General features: G+C 39.7%; 2 protein-coding genes and 1 long non-coding RNA gene across 6 annotated transcripts in view; 2 read left to right on the plus strand and 1 right to left on the minus strand.

The window, feature by feature from the left end:
- Positions 1–563: 563 nt before the first annotated feature.
- On the plus strand, positions 564–11,120 carry LOC121674095. Its single transcript, XR_006019442.1, has 3 exons — positions 564–4,007; positions 4,326–7,939; positions 9,572–11,120. It is a non-coding gene; the product is annotated as an uncharacterized LOC121674095 (long non-coding RNA).
- Positions 11,121–11,419: 299 nt separating this feature from the next.
- Positions 11,420–14,422, minus strand: LOC121673682 (protein transport protein SEC31-like). The gene is made up of 3 exons (XM_042047272.1): positions 14,325–14,422; positions 13,348–13,412; positions 11,420–12,390 (listed from the first exon to the last, which is right to left on the minus strand). The coding sequence occupies exons 1-3, from the start codon at positions 14,420–14,422 to the stop codon at positions 11,420–11,422; spliced, it is 1,134 nt and encodes a 377-aa protein (XP_041903206.1).
- Positions 11,789–22,611, plus strand: part of ARHGAP5 (Rho GTPase activating protein 5) — a 47,803-nt gene continuing 36,980 nt past the window's right edge. The window contains exons 1-3 of one of the 4 annotated variants that reach the window (XM_042048433.1): positions 11,791–12,058; positions 17,291–17,384; positions 19,161–19,267. The gene's annotated coding sequence lies outside the window, so the exon portion shown is untranslated. Of the gene's footprint in view, positions 12,059–17,290; positions 17,385–19,160; positions 19,268–21,728; positions 21,852–22,611 lie in introns of all 4 variants that reach the window. The other 3 variants (XM_042048434.1, XM_042048435.1, XM_042048432.1) reach the window with 3 other exon arrangements.

Consider the following 22,611-nt stretch of genomic DNA (forward strand, 5'->3'; position numbering starts at 1 on the left):
AAGATCATTGTGCTTCAAAACACACCACAGATTTACATTATGCTGGAAGATTTATTAAAAATGCAATTTTAAAAGAAGAATTAAGAAGATGACTATGGTATTTTTGGAAACTAACAAGAACCAAGGAGAAACCTTGCCTGACACAGGAGAACATACAGCAAACACTTCACAGAATCACAGAATATGCTGAGTAGGAAGGGAGCCACAATGATCATCAAGTCCAACTCTTATCCCTGCACAGGACGCCCCAAGAGTCATTCCATGTGCGTGAGAACATTGTCCAAATGCTTCTTGAACTCTGTCAGGCTGGTGCTGTGACCACTGCCCTGGGGCACCTGTTCAAGTGCCCAAACATCCTTTGGGTGAAGAACCTTTCCCTAATATCCAACCTAAACCTGAACCTGGCACAGCTTCAGGCCATTCCCTTGGGTCCTGTCACTGGTCCCCACAGAGGAGAGATCAGTGCCTGCCCCTCCTCTTCCCCTCACAAGGAAGTTGTAACTGCAATGAGGTCTCCCCTCAGTCTCCTCTTCTCCAGGCTGAACAGACCAAGTGACCTCAGCTGCTCCTCCTATGGCTTCCCCTCCAGGCCCTTCACCATCTTCACTGCCCTCCTTTGGATGCTCTCTAACAGCTCAGTGTCTTTCTCATATTGCAGTGACCAAAATTGCCCACAATATTCAAGGTGAGGCTGCACCAGTGCAGAGCAGAGAGGAACAATTACCTCCTTTGACTGGCTTGACAGATTACATTTATTTAAATGATGGATAAACTAGAATATTACTGACTTAACGTCTCAAGTTACTGTTGAATCTTGTAACTTCGGAAATTAAAATAATTTGTGGTGATTTTCTTATTGATTTACTCAGAAGCATGATTGCTATATTAGACACACAATTTTTCTAAGATTTCTGAAAATTGCAATATCAATTATAAGAGCAAACAAAAGGAAATATAGAAACCACTCAAACAAACAAACAAACAAACAAAACCACACAAAAAACCAAGCAACCAAAAAAACCCCACCAACAACCAAAAAGAATACTAACCAATGGTAAATCTATATGCCAGGGAATAAATTTTCCTATAATCCCCCAAAGACAAGCATTTATAAATTTCATAGAATCATATCATAATGCAGGTTGGAAGGGACCTTTGAAGGTGTTCTAGTCCAAAACCACGCAATAAGGAGGGCCATTTTTAACTAGACCAGGTTGCTTGGAGTCTCATTCAACCTGATCTTGAAGGTTTCCAGGGATGAGACATCCAATACCACTCTGGGTACCCTGTTCCAGTGTTTCACCACCCTAATTGTAAATATTTCTTCCTTGTATCTACTCTGAATCTATCTTCTTTTGGTTTAAAACCATTAACCCTTGTCCTACCAGACAGACCCTGCTAAAAAGTATGTCCTCAATTTTTTGAAAACTACTGCAAATTATTTTAGAGCAAATTCATTAGTAGCTTTTCTTTATTCAGGTTGTCCATTTCAAATTGTTAAATAAATTCACTATGCAATCTATAGTTCATAGCTACCAAATTGAAATTAGGTCACATCACAAGATAGGTATCTTCCTTTGTTAGAAAATGGAACCAGAAAGTACAACTTGTTGTATTTTAGGGGCCTCTATGTATTGTTTACTATAGACTTCATGTACAAACAGAAACCTAAAACATTCTTCTACATATGGCATATCCTAATAAAGTCACATTCTCTACCTACTAAATCAGTAAGTGTCTACCTGGAATTAAAGTGCATGTCAGAAAAATAAAAGCTCAGAAAAATAATGACGGATGTTGTTTCTTTTAATGTCATTTTCTCTTATTCATCACATGGGGACAAACTGTGGCCCTGTAGTCACTGAAATATATGCTCCAAATGTTCAAACTTCGCATATTGAACTTGGCTCAAAAGACTAACTAACATGTAGAAAGTTAACATATAGGGATGTTCAGACCCATTATCTTATAGAAAAACAATGACAGCAAGAGTACTATGCATTTTTCTGGTGGTTCCTAGGCCTTTTACAGATCTGAAATTATGAAGCCTAACAATAACCTGAGAGATTGCATTACAATTTGTTTGTGGATCTGAGCAGAAAATCTGAGCTGTAAAAATGAAGAAGTATTTATAGTGAAAGGCAGAAGTACCTATAAATTAGGTGTACAACTTGTAAGTATAAGGCACCTGGTGCTAAGAATGGGATTCAAAACCAGGCTAGATGCTCAGGCTCCCCTTAGCAATTCATGGCACCTTTGCTATTCAAAGCACCATCTGCTGAATGGAAAGGGATGTAAAGATGCCCAAAGGAAGTTTGGGAAGCCACCTTGGAGGTGACTGTGCCTCTTAGTTCGAAGACCTGAGTGCTGTGGAAAGTCACCTAGGAAAACAGAGAAGTGGATGTGTTCAATGTGGTCTTTACCTTTTCTCTTCAGATGGTGAAAATTCAAACTTCTCTAATTACCATGGAAAGACCAAACCATAGACAGGAGGAAAATATTTCCATTGAAGCTGTGCCACTGGGCAGAATGGAAGGAAAGATTCACATGATTACTAAGAGTTAAGAAGAGCCTGACACTGTAGTTGGAACACTAGCTGTATTGGAGGATGCTGAAACACTGTCCTCCTATCCATCCTATGTTAGACAGTTGCTAGAGAAAAATATAAGGACTGAAATAGTTTACAGCACTGAAGCAGTGGGCCAGGATTCCTTACTCCTAAGGAAATTCCCTGGCCAATACAACACAGAGTGATCTGACAACAGTCGGTTGGGAAGGGTTTTCTGCATGTGTTTGTGTCCTGCTTTGTATATGTCCTCATATTTTTTGAATCTGGCCCTAAGCAATTGTTGATTCCACATAGCAATTTAACAGCAAAACTAATCCATGCTTCCATTCCATGACCAGAAACTGTAACTCCTGCAGAGCACTTTTGAAAGGAATTTTAAAAGCCTGAGGCAGACTCAGCAATTTGTGTGATGTACAAATGTGTAAATACCAGAGAATCTGGTTACCTCTCCTGGCGGAGAATGGGTTTTTGACAGCGGAAAAAGAGTCATTTTTTTTCCTTTGTTGGCCACAATGGGTTGCACACCCTAATGTAAGGTGGGGAAACCTTGTAAGTACCTGGGAAAGAGTTCTTCCTCTATTTGTATTCTAGATGTAGGTTTGGCTTAGCTCTGCTGGGGATTATTTGCCACACACTGCTTGCATCTTATTATACTAATGAATCATATACAGGCATCATGGGAGACATTTGGATCCTAGTGGAGATGTTGGCAAACATCCCACGGACTAAACAGCAGACTTAGATGAACCCAGTGAAGACTAAGGACACTAATGGATTCCTGTAGGGTGTTTCTCAGCAAAAATGGCCTGCCCTGCTGCTGCTAAGCTTCTGAAACAAGCCAACCATTAGCTGTCCCACCAACTCTTCATGTTGTCCTTCAGGTAATGCATTTAACTTGAAATAGAAATGAACTGTTACTTTTATTTTTCAGACAAAGCTAAAATGATACTTCTAGAAAGGTGAGACTAAATGTTCTTTTTTAAAGCAAAGAGCAAAACCAACGAGTCAGTTTTCTGAATGCAATCTGTGTGATTAATGTGTCTCGAAATACAGACATTTCTATAAAATATTAATCACTTCACTTCTGGACTGTATTAAATTACATTTAGCAGTTTTGAAATTCCTTCCATATACTTTTATAAGCAAATAATATTTATTAAAATTTTTGATCCTGTAAACCACTTCTTGCATGATTTTACTCTTTTTGTTAAAAAATCTGATTTGTTTGCCAGGCAAAATAGAAGTTCAAGGAGCTTCCTAGGAGAAGAGATGACTTTTGTGAGCAGGAATTCAAGGAATGTACTTTTTTCCTTATAGCTACAGTGCACAAAATTTCAGACACGTGAATGTTGAAGAGTAACTGATTTTTTAAAAAACATTTTGCTTTTTTAACAGGATATCGTCATCATAGCTTCTCTAATTAAAATTATTTACATAGGTAAGTCTATATTAAAGTTATGAATACAGTTTAAATTCTTGATGTATCTTATAGTACCCAGAATGATTGAAATGTGTTTCTGTTTTACTAAAAAGAAAAATTCCCCTAATTGCAGAAGTAATGTGGTTCCATATTGGTTGTTTGATGAATTAAGGTGTAAAGTTCACAAATCTATCTATTAGTTGACATGATTATTTTCATTTCAGTCTTATTAAGGTGAAACTTGGTAATGAAGGATTAGATTATAAGAAAACAAAATGGCAATAATGATACCTAGTGTTTAATGAACACCGTATTTTCTCTTATTGGTGTCTTCAGAGATAGAGAAGAGTGCCACACCTCTTTCATGAGCACAACAGATTCACTGTCAGACAAGGAAGGAGTTGGCAGGCTCATGAATACACTAAAGGAGGAGAGCAGCTGTTTAGCAACAAAACCTTCCTAGCAGAGCCTTTCAGCCAGTTGCTGGACCATTTGATGTGGTGCTTGTGAGAGCGTGCGCACGTGTACGTAACTGGAAAGGCAGGAATGCAGGAAAAAAGCTTACAGTGGATGCACTGATTGTCATGTTAACTAGGTAAATATGTAACTTTTATAAGTGGGAGGTATTTTAAGGTTTTACATATGAAAGAACCACTTTCATGCTTTTCAGACACCAAATGGGAAAAATGTCTATGTTGTTGTTTATTGGGACAGTTCCCATAAATGTATATGCACTCAAGTTGTTTCTAGTCCGTAGAGTACTTCTCTTGACTGCAGTCTGTAAAATCTACGATGAAGAATGGGAAGAATAGGCCTGTTATCCTGAATTGATACCAAAAAAGGGCAAAAGGAGAGAACTGCATATCTATTCAAGGCAATTATCATCCATTATGAAGACATGGCTGTTCTGCATTCTTCACACAGGCTAAAGAGCCACATACACTTTTGATGAAAAAATAGAACACGTGTGCAGAACAATAGGATTCTAGAGGATATATTCCATAGTTGTATTTCTTTGCTGTTGTCCAGGACTCCAAAGCACATTCTCCACACCAAGGACCTAAATCCAAAGGTTTTGCATTTTTTCTTCAAAAGTTGGGCAGAAATTATCTTAAAAAAAGAGATGTATATACCATAATGTCAAAAATCCTATTACATGAATAAATTTTGATTTGCATTTAAATGTGTTCATATGAATCCATTAACTCATCTTACAATGACAACAAAAGATCTTTTTTCCTGTTTATTTTAGGTGGATAATAACTTGGGCTTTTATTTGGCATCACGTCTTAAGACATGTTTGCTCAACTGACTATTTTCATGCATATATGTTTTAATGCATGATGTAAAGTATTTATCATAGGCATGTAGACCCCATTTCAGAGTCATAGCTTAGAATCCAAGTTTTAGAAGTAAATGTTTACTGTTTTATTAACTTACTATGAGCTCAGTCTGAACTCTCCTAATGTAGTCTCACCTGACTAAATACTGGATTTATAACACTGAGCAAAAGAATAGAGATCTGTTTCTGTTGAAGGCAATTAGGACCTATGAGGAAAATAATGGCTGTTCTGTGTTCTTCACACTGGGGAAAAAAAAAAAAAAAAAAGAGCCACATACAATTTTGGTGAAAAAACCAGAGCACAAATGCACAAACAGTAGATTTCCAGAAGAGGTATTTGTTTGCCTTTGTCCAGGATTCTGATAGATATACAAAAGAAAAGCCTATTCTGTCTCTCCAACCTTTAAGGCAAGATTCAGCTACTCTTCCCAGCACACTTTTTTCCCAGCTCTGCCTTTATATCTGGGGAGGGAAGACACAAGAACATACAGTCCTATAATTGTAATTTGTCTTGAAAATATTCCAGCTTGGTAGTTGGTGAATATTCTTTATGTGTATTAGATTAGCTATTTAAGACAATTTCTATATGAGTAAAGTACCTTCACAAGGATAGTTGCAGTAGTAGAAGTCAGCATGATCACTGGTGTGATCACTTTGTAATAGTAATCTGTTGCTAAAATGAATGTCTTTCCTGCTCCTTCCCTTGGCATTTGTTGCCTTTAAATCTCCTGCGATGTTTGCAATTTGGAGGAATCTTCTCTTCCTGTGATATTAAAAAACCTACAGTCTCTGACAACATTTTATTAGAGAAGGAAAGGTGCTTGCCCTATAAGAAAGACTGCTTTAAAGCACAATGCTTAGTACTGTTTCTTTAGAAATGCAGTATTTTAGCATATTTTTCTCGTAACACCTAAACTGTTACTATCTGATAGCACAATAACTTGGTTATTGAAATCACCTTGTTATGTTCAGAATTTGACCAGAAATATTGTAGTCAAATGAAGCAATGTATTATTCATGCTTAGTTAGGTCAGCTGAACACATTTCAGCCTCACCGTGTTTGCAATCATCTTGACTAGTGTCATAATATTTTCCATCACCTCTCCCGAGGCACATTTATCACCTTTTTTTTTCCCCCTTTTTAGAAAAAGAAATTCTCAATTATAGCTGTAAAAAAAACAGGCAACTGAAACCCACCCATTTCCTAAAGCTCTATTATCCCTGAGGCATCTGAAACAAAAACATATCAATACCAATTACTTAGCAGAAAGCAATCAAGAAAACCTTCTCACTTTCAAATCTCTCTTCTCCCTGTACTCCTATAACCAATGTGCCTCTAAAAGAAAAGCCTGAGCTGTCTGAAAGCACACAGGGAGACATGGTGATAGCGAAAGCAAGCCTCCTTTATGACCTTGACCCCATGAGTCTTTTGTGGTATCTTCTTCTCACAGCCCTCTCCTGGTTCACCTGTGATAAGTGTAATCTCTTCTCAGCAGCTCCCAATGCTTCAACTCACTGATTTCAACAAGCAAGCAAGCAACAGAAGAGGTGTTGTTCATACAAATCTATCCTCTCCCTTCATCAGGCCGATGCCTGTACTGAAATGAGCTATCATCAGTAAGTCCATAAGAACTGGCACCCACGCCTGCGCAGGACTGGCACCCAGCCTCACAGCAGTATCCTCTGTGGGCTGGAGAGGATGCTGTGGGCAGGCCTGTTGGGAGGCTCCAGCAAAGGCTGCAGGGTGCTGTGGGTGGCTCGGTGCTCTGCTGTGGCCAAGGCTTCTGTAAGGCTGGGCTAGAGCAGCCAGGGGCTTGGGACAGGAGTTAAAAGTGGCTCATTATAAGTGAAATAACAAACTGAAACAATCCTCTATTTCCTTCTCTATGTTCTCTGTGTTGAGCTAGGCAATCACTCCTCAGTATTTAGGTTCCATTAGTATAGATATAGATACAGATATAGATACAGATATAGATATAGATATAGATATAGATATATATAGTAAGTGGTAAACGTACTCTGGAAGGTTTGGGGTTTTTTTTCCCTTTTTCTGAACTAATTAATACATGTACGGTGTCTGGCTAATTTTCTTTTCCAGTTAATTTTTAAAAGGATTATGGATTCCATAATTTTTCTCAGTCTCCCTCTCATGCTCTGTTAGATCTTTCTGCACTCATTTGGGATTTTCCAGTCCCTGGGAGTCATGGGGTTCATACCAGCAGAGTAGAACATAGCAAGGCTTAGAAAAAGGCACGGCTTCATCACACAAAATGCTGAATGTGTGAATTATGTGAATGCTTGATTTTGCATAAGCCAGGTTCACTGCAATCACTGGTCATACTCTTGATGTTTCTTTTGAAATGGTAGATGATCAAAATTATCAAAAATGGTGATCAATGTAGTATTTAATTTAAAAAAATGAATAAAATATTTGTTTACAAAAACACAACCCCAAAACCTGAATCCCCAAGGGTGGAGTAGGAGAAAGGTAAAGTTTACTACCTGCTCTTTGTTTCGTCAGGTGTACTGATGATCAGAAAACCAATAATGTTGGTGAGCTTTCCCCTCAATGCCATGGGATTATGCAGTGATGTGGGTCTCTTGGCAAGTAAGTGCATTTATCTAAATTATTCCTATTAGAAACCAAAAAGTCTTCAATAATTTGATATGATGGTGTAAGTATTTATGCTTCCATTTTGCCATCTCTTCCTGTATGCAAATGTTTTTACATGGAGCGCAATGAATTAACGTGAGCATAAATAGCAGAACAATTTCAAAGTATGTGAAGATTTTCTCACAAAGAAGGTGTTGTAACATTGATTCTTAAACTTTATGCAAAACAGTGCCTTTCCCTTGAAGTGAGACAGACCTGGGAGTTCTCCTGTTTAGTTAGGGTTGTTGGGGAAGAGGTCTGAAAGGCAGCTTGTAGTAAAATAATATGTGCAGATTTCATGTCCTGCAACCACCAACAGCACATTGATTTTTAGTTCAGTACACTGGTAAGATTGCTTGTTTTGCACTTCCAAGTGCTGCAATGAAAGCAGTGATGGAGGAGCGAGGGCAATTAAGAAAATGCTGTACCCATGAGAAGTACGTGCACTGCTCATCTGATTTGTGGTTTGAAATCCACCAATTCCAGAAGCATGGGGAGATATGCACTTGCCTCTCATTTGGCTTCAGATCACCAGAATCAGATGAAATTGATATTCAGGCTTCTAGAGATATACCAAGTGCTTACTTTGTGTTTATAATCAGCCCTTGAACTATGAGGATATTTCTAAGGGGAAATCTGCTACAGGAAAAGGCTCAAGTAACAATAGTCATTATAAATAACAAATGTTGCAAATCATTAATGTAATGACTTTCTTCTGAGTTTCTCAAGGTTTACTAAGATGTTTCTTTGAAGTGCCTTTCTGTATAATTTACAAAACACTAACCTACTTAAATTATTAATCAGCTTTCATTATTATAGTTTATTTTTATGCCTTCTCTGAGTTACTGTGCTCCCTGTATTCTACTCAGTCATTGAAAAGGCTTTTTGAAAGATTTCTTCTGACAAACATTCACAAATATTTCCGATCTATTTTAATAAAATTTTATATGAAAATGCCTTGACAGAGTTGCTTTCATTTATCTTACTTCATTAGTGACATAAAATCTTAAAGTAGCCCTAGAAATCTAAATATTTTGCTCTCATAAGGGCATAAAACTACCTGTTCTCTCATGGATTTGCAGTTTTCTCACCACTTTCCCTTTGAAACTTTATAAACCTTGCATGTCTTTTTAATATGCATCTGAAACAGTCCATGGATATATCCCTATCCAATAGTTAACATTAAACTGCAAAGTTATAAATTTCATAGAGTCTAGGAAAAACACTGTGTCACAAGTCTGCTTAGAACCCTCCTTGTTGATTCATTGGACATAATTATTGACTTTTTGTAGCTTTATGCAAAATCAAGGGGTTTAATATGTTGTGCAATACCATAGCAAGCTGCCTACTGCAGCCTGACAGAAGTTTTGCATGCTTCCTGGAAGGCCACAAGCAAAGTAAGTTTCTGCACATCAGTTTCCTCTGATTCTGGTGATCTGATGTGAGGAAATCTATACGAAAATCAATTTTCTGGCTTTACAGTCTTCCTTTGTTACATTAATTTTTGGACGACTATTTAGGATCAGAGGAAGAAGAATTAGCTGATCTAATTCTGCCTGAAAACCTGTTTTGTTTTCTTTCAACAAGGAGTGCTTTTGGAGCTGATGGTGTCTCTTACCAGGGTAACATCACAGGAAACTACTGGTGCCTGTTGCCTTTTGTCTGGCTGCTGTGCATTCTTGTGAAGAGGGTACCTCCACACTCCCTGCAGCCAATGGTGCTGCCAACTGTTTCCAGCTGAGGCACTCCTTGCTGGCCTTGCACGCTTCAGGTTTGAGCTTGCTGGGAAAAACTTCCTGCTATTCCCAAGCCTATTTACCTTACTGAGTTTTTTTTAAACTAAAATCAGGATCAAAGTAATTTATACAATCAATTCCTACATGAGAGATCTTTTATGTGATGGACCTTTATGAAAATTCTCTAATATTAACGCTTATGGTAATTAATAACTAAGCAGACTTTCAGAAGGATACAGATTCAAATTTAATTTAAAGATTCCTTTAAGTTTGTGTTAAGCTAAGAAATCTCAAAAGATTTTTATCATATGAATACAAGCTTTTAATTCTGCTAATGCAAAATGGGACTTTAATACTCCAAGGTATTTATTTTCAACTCCCCCCCCCAAAAAAAAAACCCTCAAAATCAGGCAATTCAAATTAAAATTCAGTTCTGGTTATATGCTTGTTTAGCTTGCCTTTTGGTCCTTTTTTTTTTTTTTTTTTTTAAACTGGGATGTGACTGCAAAAACTCTTGCGCAAATGCTGTGATTACAATGCCAAATAATTTTACATTTCTTTAATGTGGACCTACCTAAGGTAAGTATTTCTGGAAATATTCTCGTATAAGGCAGTGTCCATACTAGGTTGTTCAGCCAAATATAACACAAACAGTTTTAGCTAGTTAGAATTTTCTCAAAAATTCAAGTTTACAGGCAATGTGTCTTTACAAAAGATCTAATTTTGTAAAACTTTTAATTTCCTAATTTTCAGATGTAATATTTAAGATGTTGTCTTGGGGTGACATATGCACAGATGTGCACGCAGTATGTAAAATTGCACAGAATGAACCATATTGTTATTAAATATTATGATTACAAATATAACACTCAAAACTTGGACTGTGCCAAGAATGAGGTTGCTAGCAAAATATTAATTTGTTCCTTTGTATGCATACATATAAACTATTTTTAGTAATAAATCATGCACAGAATATGCATTTCTGTGTGCACAGAAATAAGGTGTATGTGCATGATGACTAGAGATGTCCTGTTCCCTAAGGTGGATAGAATAGATTAGCACCTACTTACTAGCTCTTTTGTATGTGCCATGCCTCACCTGCCACTGCTTGAGGAAACCCAGCCCCAGGGGCAGGAGCACAAAACTCCTCAACTCTATCCCTGTGGGTTTACGTACAACCCTGGAGGGCTCTGAGAGTGGGAGGGGGATTTCATCTCCTGCAAGCCATGTGGGGACCCCTCCGAGTGCCTGTGCTGCCTTGGGTTGCTTTAACCCGACTTCCAGGCTGTCCAGTGCCTGGTAGGCCCTGCGAAGGAATGTCCTACAGTGATTCCCAAGCTATCCAGGGCCTGGTATCCCCTGTGAAGGAATGTCCTGCGCCTTGTCCCACAAAGGCGGGTGTCACACCTGCCGGCTGCGAGAGGCCCCACTGCAGTGCTCTTTCTCTTTTTAATGACTGACAAACCAAAGAAGTACTCTGTTACACCGGCTAAATCTAGGAAATGTTGTGAAATTTACAGGTGGCCAGGCAGGAGAGGACCTGGGGGCACAGGATTGACCAATACAGCATTTTGGCATCTTTTAATTTCATCCCAGTCATCCGCCAGTTTCTTCCCCGGGAGGCAGCGCTGCTGGCTGTAGGTTTAGGGTAGGCCCCAGCTTAGGCTGGCCCCCACCCGCCAGAGCCGGTGGCCCGGGATCAAGCCCGTGGCCACCTGCACACCTCGGAGCCACTCTCGCGAAGGGGCGTCGCGGCGTCCCGGCCTGCGCCGCTGCCCGAGGCGGGACTCGAACTCCAGGCCCTGCGACTCCCGACTCCCCGCGCTAACCGCGCGGCCACCAGAGCACGAGCAGGTGCGCGCCGCGCGCGCCCCCGCACGGGCCGGGGAGGGGGCGGGAGGCGGGGCGGCGCGCGTGCGCGCGCAGCTGGGTGCCGGCCGCGCGCGCCCTCCCAGGCTTCCCAGGGAATCCAGCGGCAGCAGGAAGAGGCTCTTTCCCGCGCACGCGCAGCTGTCCGGGCGGGCGCGCGCTGAGCCGCGGCGGCGGGAGGGAGGGGGGAGGGGAGGGAAGCTGCTGAGGTAAAGTTAGGGGGAGAGAGAGACTCCGTCAGCGAAGCGAGAGCCGGGGAGGCTCGGCGGCCGCCATTACTGAGCGCCGGGGAGAGAGCGGAGAGGCGGGACGGGGCTGCGGCGGCCGGGAGCGCTCGGGAGCTGCGGGCCGGAGAGCGGAGAGAGCCCCGCGGGGAGGAGAAGCCGCCGGGGGCGCCGGCGTGGAGAGAGCGTCCCGGGAATGCTGCCGCTCTCGCCGCCGCCGAGGAGCCGGATCCCGACGGCGCGAGGTGAGGGGAGGAATGCGGTCCCGTGGGAGCCAGCCCGGCCTGGAGCGGGGCGGCCGGCCCGGCAGGCGGAAGGGGAGCGGGGGGAGGAGGCGGCTGCAGCCCGGCGAGCCGGCGCGGCGGCCGCTGGCTGTAACCAGTTCGGAGGGCTGGGGCCGCGTGGGGAGCGGGCACCGGCCCCGCGCCCCCCGCCCGGCCCCCTCGGCCCCTCCGCGCCACGGAGGGCGGGCGGGAAGGGCAGGGAGCGGAGTGCCTGGTCCCAGACAGGTGATGAAGGCCTGAGCAATGGGAGGGTCTGAGCCTGCTCTGCGAGGCTGCCAGCTGGTCACGGCTCTCTAGGGAGGGAGGAAGACAGGAAGGGGAGCTTCCCTGCTCCTCTCTTCTTCCTTCCTCATTCCCTTCTTCTGCCTACTCCTTTAGCTTCCTCCCTTCTTCCATTCCCACTGCCTTTCCTCCCTTTTCTCCTTTCTCTGTACTTATTTTCCTCCTCATTACCCGCTAATACTCATTCACGCCTTCTCTGTTCTTTTCCTCCTCTACTAAATTTGAACAGTTGTCCATTCCCCTCCTCCTTCCTTTCACCTTCAAATATTGCTCGATATTAAATTTCAGAAAACTTCACTCTCCTAATGATGTGTGTGCATTTCTGTTTTTCCACCAGGTGGATTTTAAGGCTTTGGAATAGGGTAGCCAGTTGCAGTGTTGCAGCTTTGAAGCATTTTGAATCCCTTCAAGCAGCATAACCTTTAGACTCTCTCCACCCAAGGGAATCACCAGAGACATACAGATGTAATGCCATGGTGTTGTAGCTATAAGACATAAGGAATATGAAACACTGCTTTAATTAAAAAAAGAAGCAGGACTGTGTAGTTATAAAAGGAAGACATACTTGTCACCTTCTCCCCATTATACACCCCACCCCTCTGTATCCCCCTCTTTTTCTCTCTCCAGTATCGCTTTTGATATCAGCGTGGAATATTTCCTTAATAAGTAGCAGGGGAACGTTTTTAATCTAGACCAAAATAGGCCTGTGGGAGTATGTGTGTATTCTTTAGTTTCGTGTCATGCAGATAAACTGGAGGATTTTTTTTCTTAATAAAATCCTTGACAGAAATTTGAAAACTCTACACTGCAGAGTAAAAGCAGTAGAGAGAGAACAGCGTTTGCTGGTCAATTGGACGTCCATTTTAAACCTGTGCATTGAAGCCAGTTGCAGCACTGATGCCTGTATACTTATTTCATCAAGAATGAGGAGTCAATAGGTGGCTTTTTTGTCAGTTGTGCTGTCTTACCTTCTGAAGGGTCTTCTGCATGACAGTTGTTTTCAGCAGTGACATCAGTGACCAGAGTTGGCTGCCTTCTGATAAAACCCGTACTTATTTATAGTACAAATCTAAAGTAAAGGGTATTACAAATATTCATCCAGGTGCATTTTTGTAAGGGTTTACTATCATTTTTGTGTTGCTTTGAAAACTATTTTTAAGAAGTGCTAAAAATCTTAAAATTATATTTATAGTACTCTACTAAAACTCAGTATTACTAGATCTTAAGAAGTATGATGCAAATGTAGGGGTTTTTTTAAAGTCTATAGTACTTAAAGTATGGGAAGTTGTTGAAGCATTTGTTATCACTGACTTGTTTTAGTATAAGTTGCTTTAGGCATGGAACATACTGAACTGAAATTGCATTTTTTTCTAAAGTATCGCTATCTAAAGCAGCTGCCATTGTTGTAAAATTGTAAATAATTGCAACCAAATGCCTACCACTCCCTGGTATTGGACTTTACTTTAGCTAAGGTGTTGCATGTGTAACATAATCTGATTAAATACTTTAGGGTCAGACTAAATTGTTTTAAAATGCTATATTTAGCACTAACAGAACCAAATGCTCCACATATTTTTCCAGCTATGTGCTTTCCTAAAGCTGTAGGTGTTCTTTCCGTGTGCAGACTTTGTAGAAAAGAAAAGCACTGATTATAATAATAGATTGTTCTGTGTAAGTTTCCCTGTTGGGACTTGTTATTTGAGGAGATGGTGGAAAAATAATTCCTTTATGTTTAATAAAGATATTAAAAGGATGCTGACGCTATCTTTAGGCTTCCAAAAGTACTTTCTTGACACAAGATAAATCCCATGTACTGGCATCCTTCAGGAGTATGTCGCATAACACTTCACAAAGCACTGCACATCACTCCGTGTAGTAGACTGCTCCGCGGTGTGTCCTTAGGATTGTGTGCAGAGGGCGTTCTTGGGGGGTGACACTCCCTGACCTCCGAGAGAGTGGCACTTTGGAAGGCAGATACCCACGGCTGAGTTCTGCTGGCACGGTTACGTCGGGCGGACTGAAAACAGCCCGATTCGTGGCCATGACGTAGCTGTGCGAGCGAGCCCGTGGTGCATTCCTGCTCGGTGATAAGGAAGGAATGCTTTCCAGAGGGGCCTGCGTCCCGCGGCCAGGGAGGGCTCGCGCCGCCAGAGGGCTTTGTGCGCGCGGCGCTGGCGGGCGCGGGGCTGCCCGGCGCGGTGCCCGCGCCCCCGCTGCCCTCAAGGCCCCCGCAGGGCCCGGCGGGGAGCTCAGCGCAGTTTAGGGGGGTCGCGGTCACGCTGGGAGGTCAGGACTAGCGCTCCCGGGACTTTTTCCTCCCCTGTATCTGTGTTACGTCTCTCCTAATGGGCACACAAAATACTTAATCGCTCTTTAATCACTCTTTGTTTGGTTGTTTGGTTCTTTTTCACTCTTGAGAATTTTTAGCCTAAAGGTCAGTGTAAGTGAGCTGGAAGAGTATTGCATTTTACAGATTATTGTTTGAACTATCTCATCACTTCCTTATGTTTATAGATTTGGTGAAATATTTAAAGAAAAGCAAGTTCATAGTTCCTCACAAGAAAATCTGAAACAATTGTGAAGTTATTTTGAATTTGCATGTTAACTGTGTCTTTCTAGTCACTAACATCTATTGGAAAACAAAATAATTAATCTTTGGCTAGTTCTGCCCATTACATTTTGTGGTAAATAAAGAGGTTTTTTGGCTTTGAGTTAAAATTCCCACACATTTTTGCAGTTCTGCATCAGTTGACATTCAAACATGACAGAAGAATGTTTGCATTTAAAAAAGCAAAACCAATACCTGCATGTGCAGTTTTTGGAAAAGTGTATATTGTTGCATTTTGGCATTTATTAAAGTTGGCTAATTTTTATGCAGAATATTATTTGCTGCTTATATATGCCATTTCTCTTTCTCGTTTCGTAATTTTAAGTAGGGGATAACCAGTGTTGTTTTACACAGGTAGATATGACATATATTGCTTGTACAAGGTCAAACAACAAACTAAGCTTTATGGTGTCGAGTCCTGGATTCTATACTGCAATTGCTCATGAAGCAAAATAATCTGAAACGATCCAGATCTGGGGATCAGTGAAATTAGCTGTAGTTGCTGATACAGGATGTAAATGTTCTTGTTTTTTTCTTCCAGGCAATGCATTTTACCTCTTTTTCTGTCCTTACTTTGATCCTTCCTTCTTTGTCTGCTTCTTTTTCTTTCTTCTATTTTTATAAGTTTTTTGATGGATCCCCTTTGTCCGATTTCTCCATTAGTTCTTTTGTGTTCTTCCTGAGTACCTCTGTAAATAAGCCTGATTGGAGACTTGCCCTGAGAAACTTCTCTGACCACTCTCCATGTTTTCGGTTGGAGCTTATCCTATGCATAAAGAATTAAGAATTTATTATTTCTGTAAACTTGCACTTTCCTTCCCTGTGAAGTACAGGCTTTGAAACTATACTGAATGCTTTCAGATTTTCAAAAATCTGAAGATAAGTAACTTGAGAGGCCTAAGTTCAGAATACTGCAGTGCTGGTAATTTGAACCTTTGCAATTTACCTGTTTATTGTACCTTGGTTTAATTTATTTAGGTTGGTTTGGTTTTTCTCTTGTTTGGTTTTTTTTTTTGTGGAGAGCAATGATGATAATAGGTGCCCTGGGACTGCTAGATTCCACCTAAAAAATGATGTTTTGTTTAGAATTCAGAAATAATATTTAGGCTCTGATTTAATTTGGGTAATACACAGTCTTCAGTGTATTATTATTAATAGAAGACATTTATTGAACTTAGCAGGAACGAAGAGCTTTGAACTTCTGTTTTTAAACACAGTTTTTCATTGCTTTGTAATATGAAGTTGTCTCTCTTTTTTTTTTTTTTTTTTTTAATACATTGGTTACTTTGCTTTTGTATGGAAAGAATAATCTAGGCTACAGAACTACTGTAGGGATGGTAGTTGGCCATCATACTAACCAAATCTGAAATGAACGGTGATTGTAGTCACCCATTCTCATCCTTCATTTCCCTGGCATGATTAATCAGCATACCAGTTACACCATATTCCTTTTCAGCCAGAGGATCACTCTTGAGGGCATTGCAAGATATTGTCCTTTAAGTCTGGATGTTGCTTGATTGAGCTTACTTTGTGATAATGTGATAATGTCTGTATAGTGTTTTTTCTCATGTTGGCTGATACTTGGGTAATTGTTGTATTTATCATTATTTATAAGTAAGATTTCAAGTGTGATTAATTAAGGTTACCAGCACTTGTGCAGGCAAGAATATTGGTATGCTTGTGAAGTGGACAGGACACATTAAGTGTTAGGACCTCAACAGACTTAGGTGATTTGAAATTGTTGATAAGGTGACATCAGTATACTCTGGTTTCATTTCTAAAAAGGATTTTCACTTGAAGGGAAGATTTCTTATGCTTGCTTGTGTGAAAAAGGTAACTCCTGGTAAATACTGAACAAGAAATGACAACATTACATTAGGGTACATCAACTTTTTTTTTTTACTGGTTGTAGAAGGGAACACAGTTGAATTCTTACTCTGTTTTGAGTAGGGCTATAGTTATTGTTGTGCTGATAGATCTTGGGCATTGGGTACTGTAGTAAATGTTTTCCAATGCCAAGTTTTGGTTCTCAAAAAGTATCAAGTGAGGAATGACTCAGTATAAAAACTTGGTGTCAGTAGTAACTTGAATCTGGAGCTGTAACTTTCTTGGAATCATGGTCAGTGATATTTTGAGTGCGCAACACTTTCAAACTCATCCTCCAGACCATTTCAGTGATACCTACTGTGTTTGAATTTACTTTGTGATCTGCTGTAGAGGTTACAGTAAGTTTCTGTTGGTGTATTCGTGTACCTGGTAAAGCAGACTAGGCTGTTCACGTATGCTTTTCTTTGCTTCTCCAGGTGATTTACAAACAGACTTGCAAGACTATGCTAATTGAAACTAACCCCAGAAAATACTAATCCATAAACGATTGGGTCTATACAACACTACAGAGTGAGTAAAGGACTTGGGGAAAAAACTCTTTATTTTTCCCATTGGCAGCTGCTTAAATAGTTGACAGTCATAAGCAATTCTGTAGACTCTTTCAGACAACATTTTTACTTCAGCCATGTTAGGTCTAAAACATTTTTAGGTTCAGAAAACAGGAGGGTATTGAGAAATACTCAGGAGTATTTATCTGTAAGTGATTTTCTTGACTGTGAACTCATCTACAAGTTCCTGTGCAGCCACAATTACTAAATAATGATAGGTGATTAACTCTTCAAGTATTTATTACTTGCTAATAATATGTCATTCTACTCTAGTGTTTAGAATTCAGCTCAGAAGATTTTGGGAAACATGTATTTGTAAATAGAGATTTCTCTGGCCTCGTAACGTTTCTGACTGATGTTGTGGGGGCCTGTTTTTGAGCTTTCTCTTGTGGCCGTGTCCGTCAAACCTCAGATGCCATCTTGCAAGCAGAGACACTTTTCTCTTAGCTCTTCCACATACTCCTGAGTTCTTCAGAGTCCCATTGTCTTTTTCCTCATGAGCAACTATCTGCTCTGCTCAGGTAGCTGTGGATGTAGAGGAGTGCCACAGCTTGGAGATAAGGGCAGGGAACAGCACTTACCGCCTGTCTTCTTGTTCAAGTGATAGAATTTAGCACTGAAGCTCAGCCAGGCTTAATGCAGGACTGATAGACTGCTGCCTATTAATTCAGGTATTGTTTGGTACCACCAGATTAGTTACTGTTGTGATATTGGTATATTGTTTATCAGTATAGCCAAACCGTTTTTGTCCAAAAGAAAATTTTGCTAAAGCTTAGACTCTTTCAGTTACCTGCATTATTCCCAATGCCGAGTGAAATTACTAAGAATATAATTGTAAGTGGCAAAACAAGAAAAAGCTCTGCTGTTTTGATATAGTATTTAGCATATATAGTGTGGTGCTGCATCTTGCTTAACAATGACACCTTTCCTTAGTTCAGAATGGCTTACATAATATTCCAGTGCAGGTGACTCAAGTTCCTTTCCTTTTCTGCATCATAATGTATGGATCACTGGCCTGGCAAAGTCTGGGTTTTGTGTGAATGCAAAGGGAAGAACAGTGGAAGAGAGTTCAGTTTTTTGTTACTTTATAGTAGCATCCCTGCAGTGAGATCAGCACTTAAGAGGGTTATATTAATAACTTGTACCCTAGTTGAGAATTCAAAATCTTCAAATATAATTGTACTTTCAATTTCTAATTTGTCACAGTTCAGGAGGCCTTTTAATTTAGAAGTGGTGTATTACAAGTAAAAAGGTTTTGAGGTAGACTGTACTTTTTTTCCTAGTAATAAAATATATGTACATAGACATACATTTGTTTAATATATTTTGTACTTATGACTATACCAACTTCATCTGACAAAGCTGTGTTCTAAATACTTTAGAATTCCAAATTACTCTACAAGTGATTAGTGATTTTTGTAGCTCACATTTTATATGTTATCTGAGAAACTACATTAATTTTTTTCAGAACAGGCTTCTGCAAACTAGGTATTGTTGAAATATCAAGTTGAAATTCAAATCACAGTCATGTAAGAACTCTCCCCTTTAACAGGTGTACTTGCAGGATTTAAAACTTCTAAACTTAGATAAATACCAGCTTGAGATCTTGAGTTTTGTTTATGGGTTTAAAATAAGGAAAACAATCCTCATGCATAGCTGAAGTGTTGTACCTTCTCTGATTGCTGCTTCTTCCTTCATAAACTTGAAAGTTTTAATGGTTCTTATTTTTTGTTTTCAGATCCCTCAGGGAAGGACTTACTGAAGGGCACTGTTTAAATGTGTGACATTACTGCAGGAAGATTACAGCAGGATAGTCATCTTGCTTTGCACCTCGTTTTCCTAAGGGTAAGTTTGGGCTTTAGGCCTTTATTATGTTTAAGGGGGAAGGTGGGTAAATAAGTACAAGATGCTACCTTAATTTCTTTATAACTACACTTGGAAATCTAAAAATCTGTAGAGACAAGGTCCTACAGTGCATCTGTAGATGGTTAGAGATTATTCCTGTAGTGATGTCAGACACTTTGTATCTTCTGAGTGCCTCAGAATTTTCTGTATATCATAGATGTATTATTTTCAATCCTAAGATTGAAATTAATTGGGGAAATCAAACAACCCCTTGTTTGAATCTGTAACAAAGGTGGGGGGGAGGGTTGGGTGAATCGTAGTATTTACAATTTGTTATAATTGAATTAGGCAGATTGAACTAAGATAATGGAACTAATTTACAATTAATTTCCAGTGTACGTGCTTTAAAACAGTACAAAACTATAAAAGTATCTTTACATTAGTGGTATAGTGAAATGAAAAATCTTCCATTTGGAGAGCAATTTAATGATGATAACATATTAAATGTGAAGCCATTATAATGTCAGATTTTTACCAGTCGTATTACTTAATTAAAATAGATTTCATTTTGTGACTTTGTACAATCAGTGCAAAGTAGGAACTGTATTTAAAAAAAAACCAAACCCACACTGATTTTAAATCTCTTTAGTGATTCAGCTTCTGCTATGGTTAAAATCTTCCATGTCAGAACTTTAATGATAGACTGATGTGTTTGTTCTCCCTTTGTCAGTGTCCCCTTTCATCTTACTCCTTGTACTTACTTGCTTAAAAATGTATCAATTTAACAAAACATTTCATAGATGGAGGAGGAACAACCTTTGTTACTGATGATGTAGAGTATCTGAAAGTATTAATTGTTTCTTATAAACTAATTTCAAATTGACAGTGTCTTCCTGATGAAATGAAGTAATCCTGTGGATGAAGATTCTTGTGTTCTAGTTTAGTCCACATGAAATCTGTATTGTGCTGTGGCAAACAGAAAACATTTTATAGTGAAAGTGCTGACTAAATTTCTCATTCTAACAGTTTGAATGATGCTACTATGATAAGCTTTGCTTTAGAAAGAAAACACTGGGTTTATTTGTAGTAATATAAATACTGCTTGTAAAGGATGTTACTTTTGCTAAGTATTTTTATTCCTGGAGGCATTTTCTGTTAGCTCCAAATTCTGTGTTTTAAGAATATAATAAACACAGTGGAAACAGTGAAAAGCAAAATTCCAAATACAAGTTGTCTTTCTGAATGTGTCTTTGAGTAATCTGATTTAAACAAAAAATAATTCTAAAATCTGGCATAAAAGTTTCAGTTTTTGCAATAGAAGAGCTCTCAAGTATGAAAATTAGGTGTTCCTCTTCATTTTGTAATGAAGTTGATACTTTTTTCCTAAAAAAAGTACTGTCCTTTTTCTGTAATTTCTATAACTAATAGCTGGTTTTATGTATGTAGTTTGTATTTTATATTTTGGTTAGTTAATTGATGCTAAGAAGGGCAAAGTATGTAACACTAAAATTTCAGTACCTATGCTTGTTATATTTGTGTTCTTATAAGGGCTATTTGCATGTTTGTTTTAAGTACCTTTATGTTGTTACTTTGTACTCTACAAATGTAAAAGCATTTACAAATATGTTAAGTACCGTGGTATCTACCTTTCATTTACAGTGCCATGTAATAGTTGTCTTCTTACCAAGAAAATGAGAAGTATTTTAATCAAAATATTTTCACAGAGTATAGAACAGTCACCTAGGGCAGATTTCCCAGGTCTGTGTCCAGGTGTCTTTTGAATATCTTTGGTGCAGGAGCCTTTGCAACCTCTCTGGGCAAACCAGACCAGTGCTCAGTCACCCTCACAATAAAAAAAGTATTTTCTGATGTTCATTTGGCATCTTGTGTATTTTAGTCTGTGCCCATTGCCTCCTGTCCTCTTCCGGGGCACAACTGAAAAGAGTCTGGCTCTGCCTTCCTTGCACCTTTCCTCCCAATACTTGTACACATTGATGTTCCCCTGAGATCTTCCCTGAGTCTTCTCTTTGCCAGGTTAAACAGTCCTAGCCCTCCTAGCCTTTCCTTGAATGAGAGATGCTGGTGGTGCTTTAACCCCCTGCTGCATTCTCCAATAGTTCTGTATCTCTCCTGTGCTGTAGAACTGGGCGCAGTGCATCAGGTGTGGCCTTACCAGTGCTGCAAAGAGGGGAAGGTTCACCTGCCTTGACCTGCTGGCAGTAAATTGTCTAGTGCTGCCCAGGGGACTCTTAGCCTTGTTTGCCACAAGTGCACACCGCTGGGGTTCACGTCCACTGGGATCCCCAGGTCCCCTTCTGTCCAGCTGCTCTTCAGGCAGGTGGCTCCCAGCATATACTGGTACATGGAGTTATTCCTCCCTGCATGCAGGCCTGTATCACCCGCGCCTCCTAATTTTGTCATCAGCAAACTTGCTGAGGATACATTCTCCCCTGTCATCCAGGTAATTAATGAAGATACTGAACAGTGTTGGACCCAGTACTGGCCTATGGAGTGCACTTCTAGTTACTGGCCCCCAACTAGATTTCATGCCACTTGTCACAATCTACTGGGACCAGTTATTTGGGTATTCAGTTTTTTCTTTCTTCCTCATAATGTAATTGATTCAAAACCAACAAATACATTTCCATTTGCAGTATGCATGCAAGCAAAGTCTTCTGATTAATAATTGAGACGTAGTCTTAATTGTTATACTTGATGACAGCTTCAATAAGGCCACTGGAACCTTGTAGTAATTCTGTTAACATCTGAATGTAGATATAGTAGTTTTTTTGTTTCCAGTTAATAAAAGTCTGGTTTTTTTTAATAGAAACAGAAGAAGTGACAACACTGTATTCTTAAAATCTATACATAAGTCCTACTCTTAGTATTTTTATGATATTTGTGTTTTCCTGTAGTATTCAGGTTTGAAACATCACCTTAAAAGCAGTTTGCTGTTAGTGTACAAATAAAGTAGTCTACTTTGGCAGATAGGTAGCAGCTGAGCCATGCGGCCAACTGCCTGCTTTTACAACTACTTATTTTGAAGTTTTCTTTACTGCAACCTAAGCTCAAAACTACAAATGCACATAAAAGTAGTGTTATTCATGCAGATGAGCATACCTAGTGAAAATGTGAGTGTGAATAGAAGTACATGAATATTGGGTTGGGTTTAGAGGTTTTATGTTGTATTTTTGCTTTTTAGTGCCCAGTATTCATAAGTTAAGGAGGAAAAGAGTAATTTGGGGATTTGGGTGTGGGTTTTCTTTTTTTAGAAGTAATGCTGATCAGCTATCAAAACAGCTGACAAACTACTACTAAACTGTGCCTAAAATCTGTTTATTTTT

Source organism: Corvus kubaryi, unplaced genomic scaffold (genome assembly GCF_017639235.1).
Source record: "Corvus kubaryi isolate FWS band 111438036 unplaced genomic scaffold, C.kubaryi_AGA036_p1.0 66, whole genome shotgun sequence".
Lineage (NCBI taxonomy): Eukaryota > Metazoa > Chordata > Aves > Passeriformes > Corvidae > Corvus > Corvus kubaryi.

Coding starts and splice junctions, on each gene's coding strand:
- LOC121673682 (XM_042047272.1), bottom strand. CDS start 14,422: ATGGCCACGAATCGGGCTGTTTTCAGTCCGCCCGACGTAACCGTGCCA. Junction 13,413..14,324: donor AAAGTGCCACTCTCTCGGAG/GTCAGGGAGTGT, acceptor TTTTATCAGAAG/GCAGCCAACTCTGGTCACTG. Junction 12,391..13,347: donor TGCAGAAGACCCTTCAGAAG/GTAAGACAGCAC, acceptor CTCCCTCCCTAG/AGAGCCGTGACCAGCTGGCA.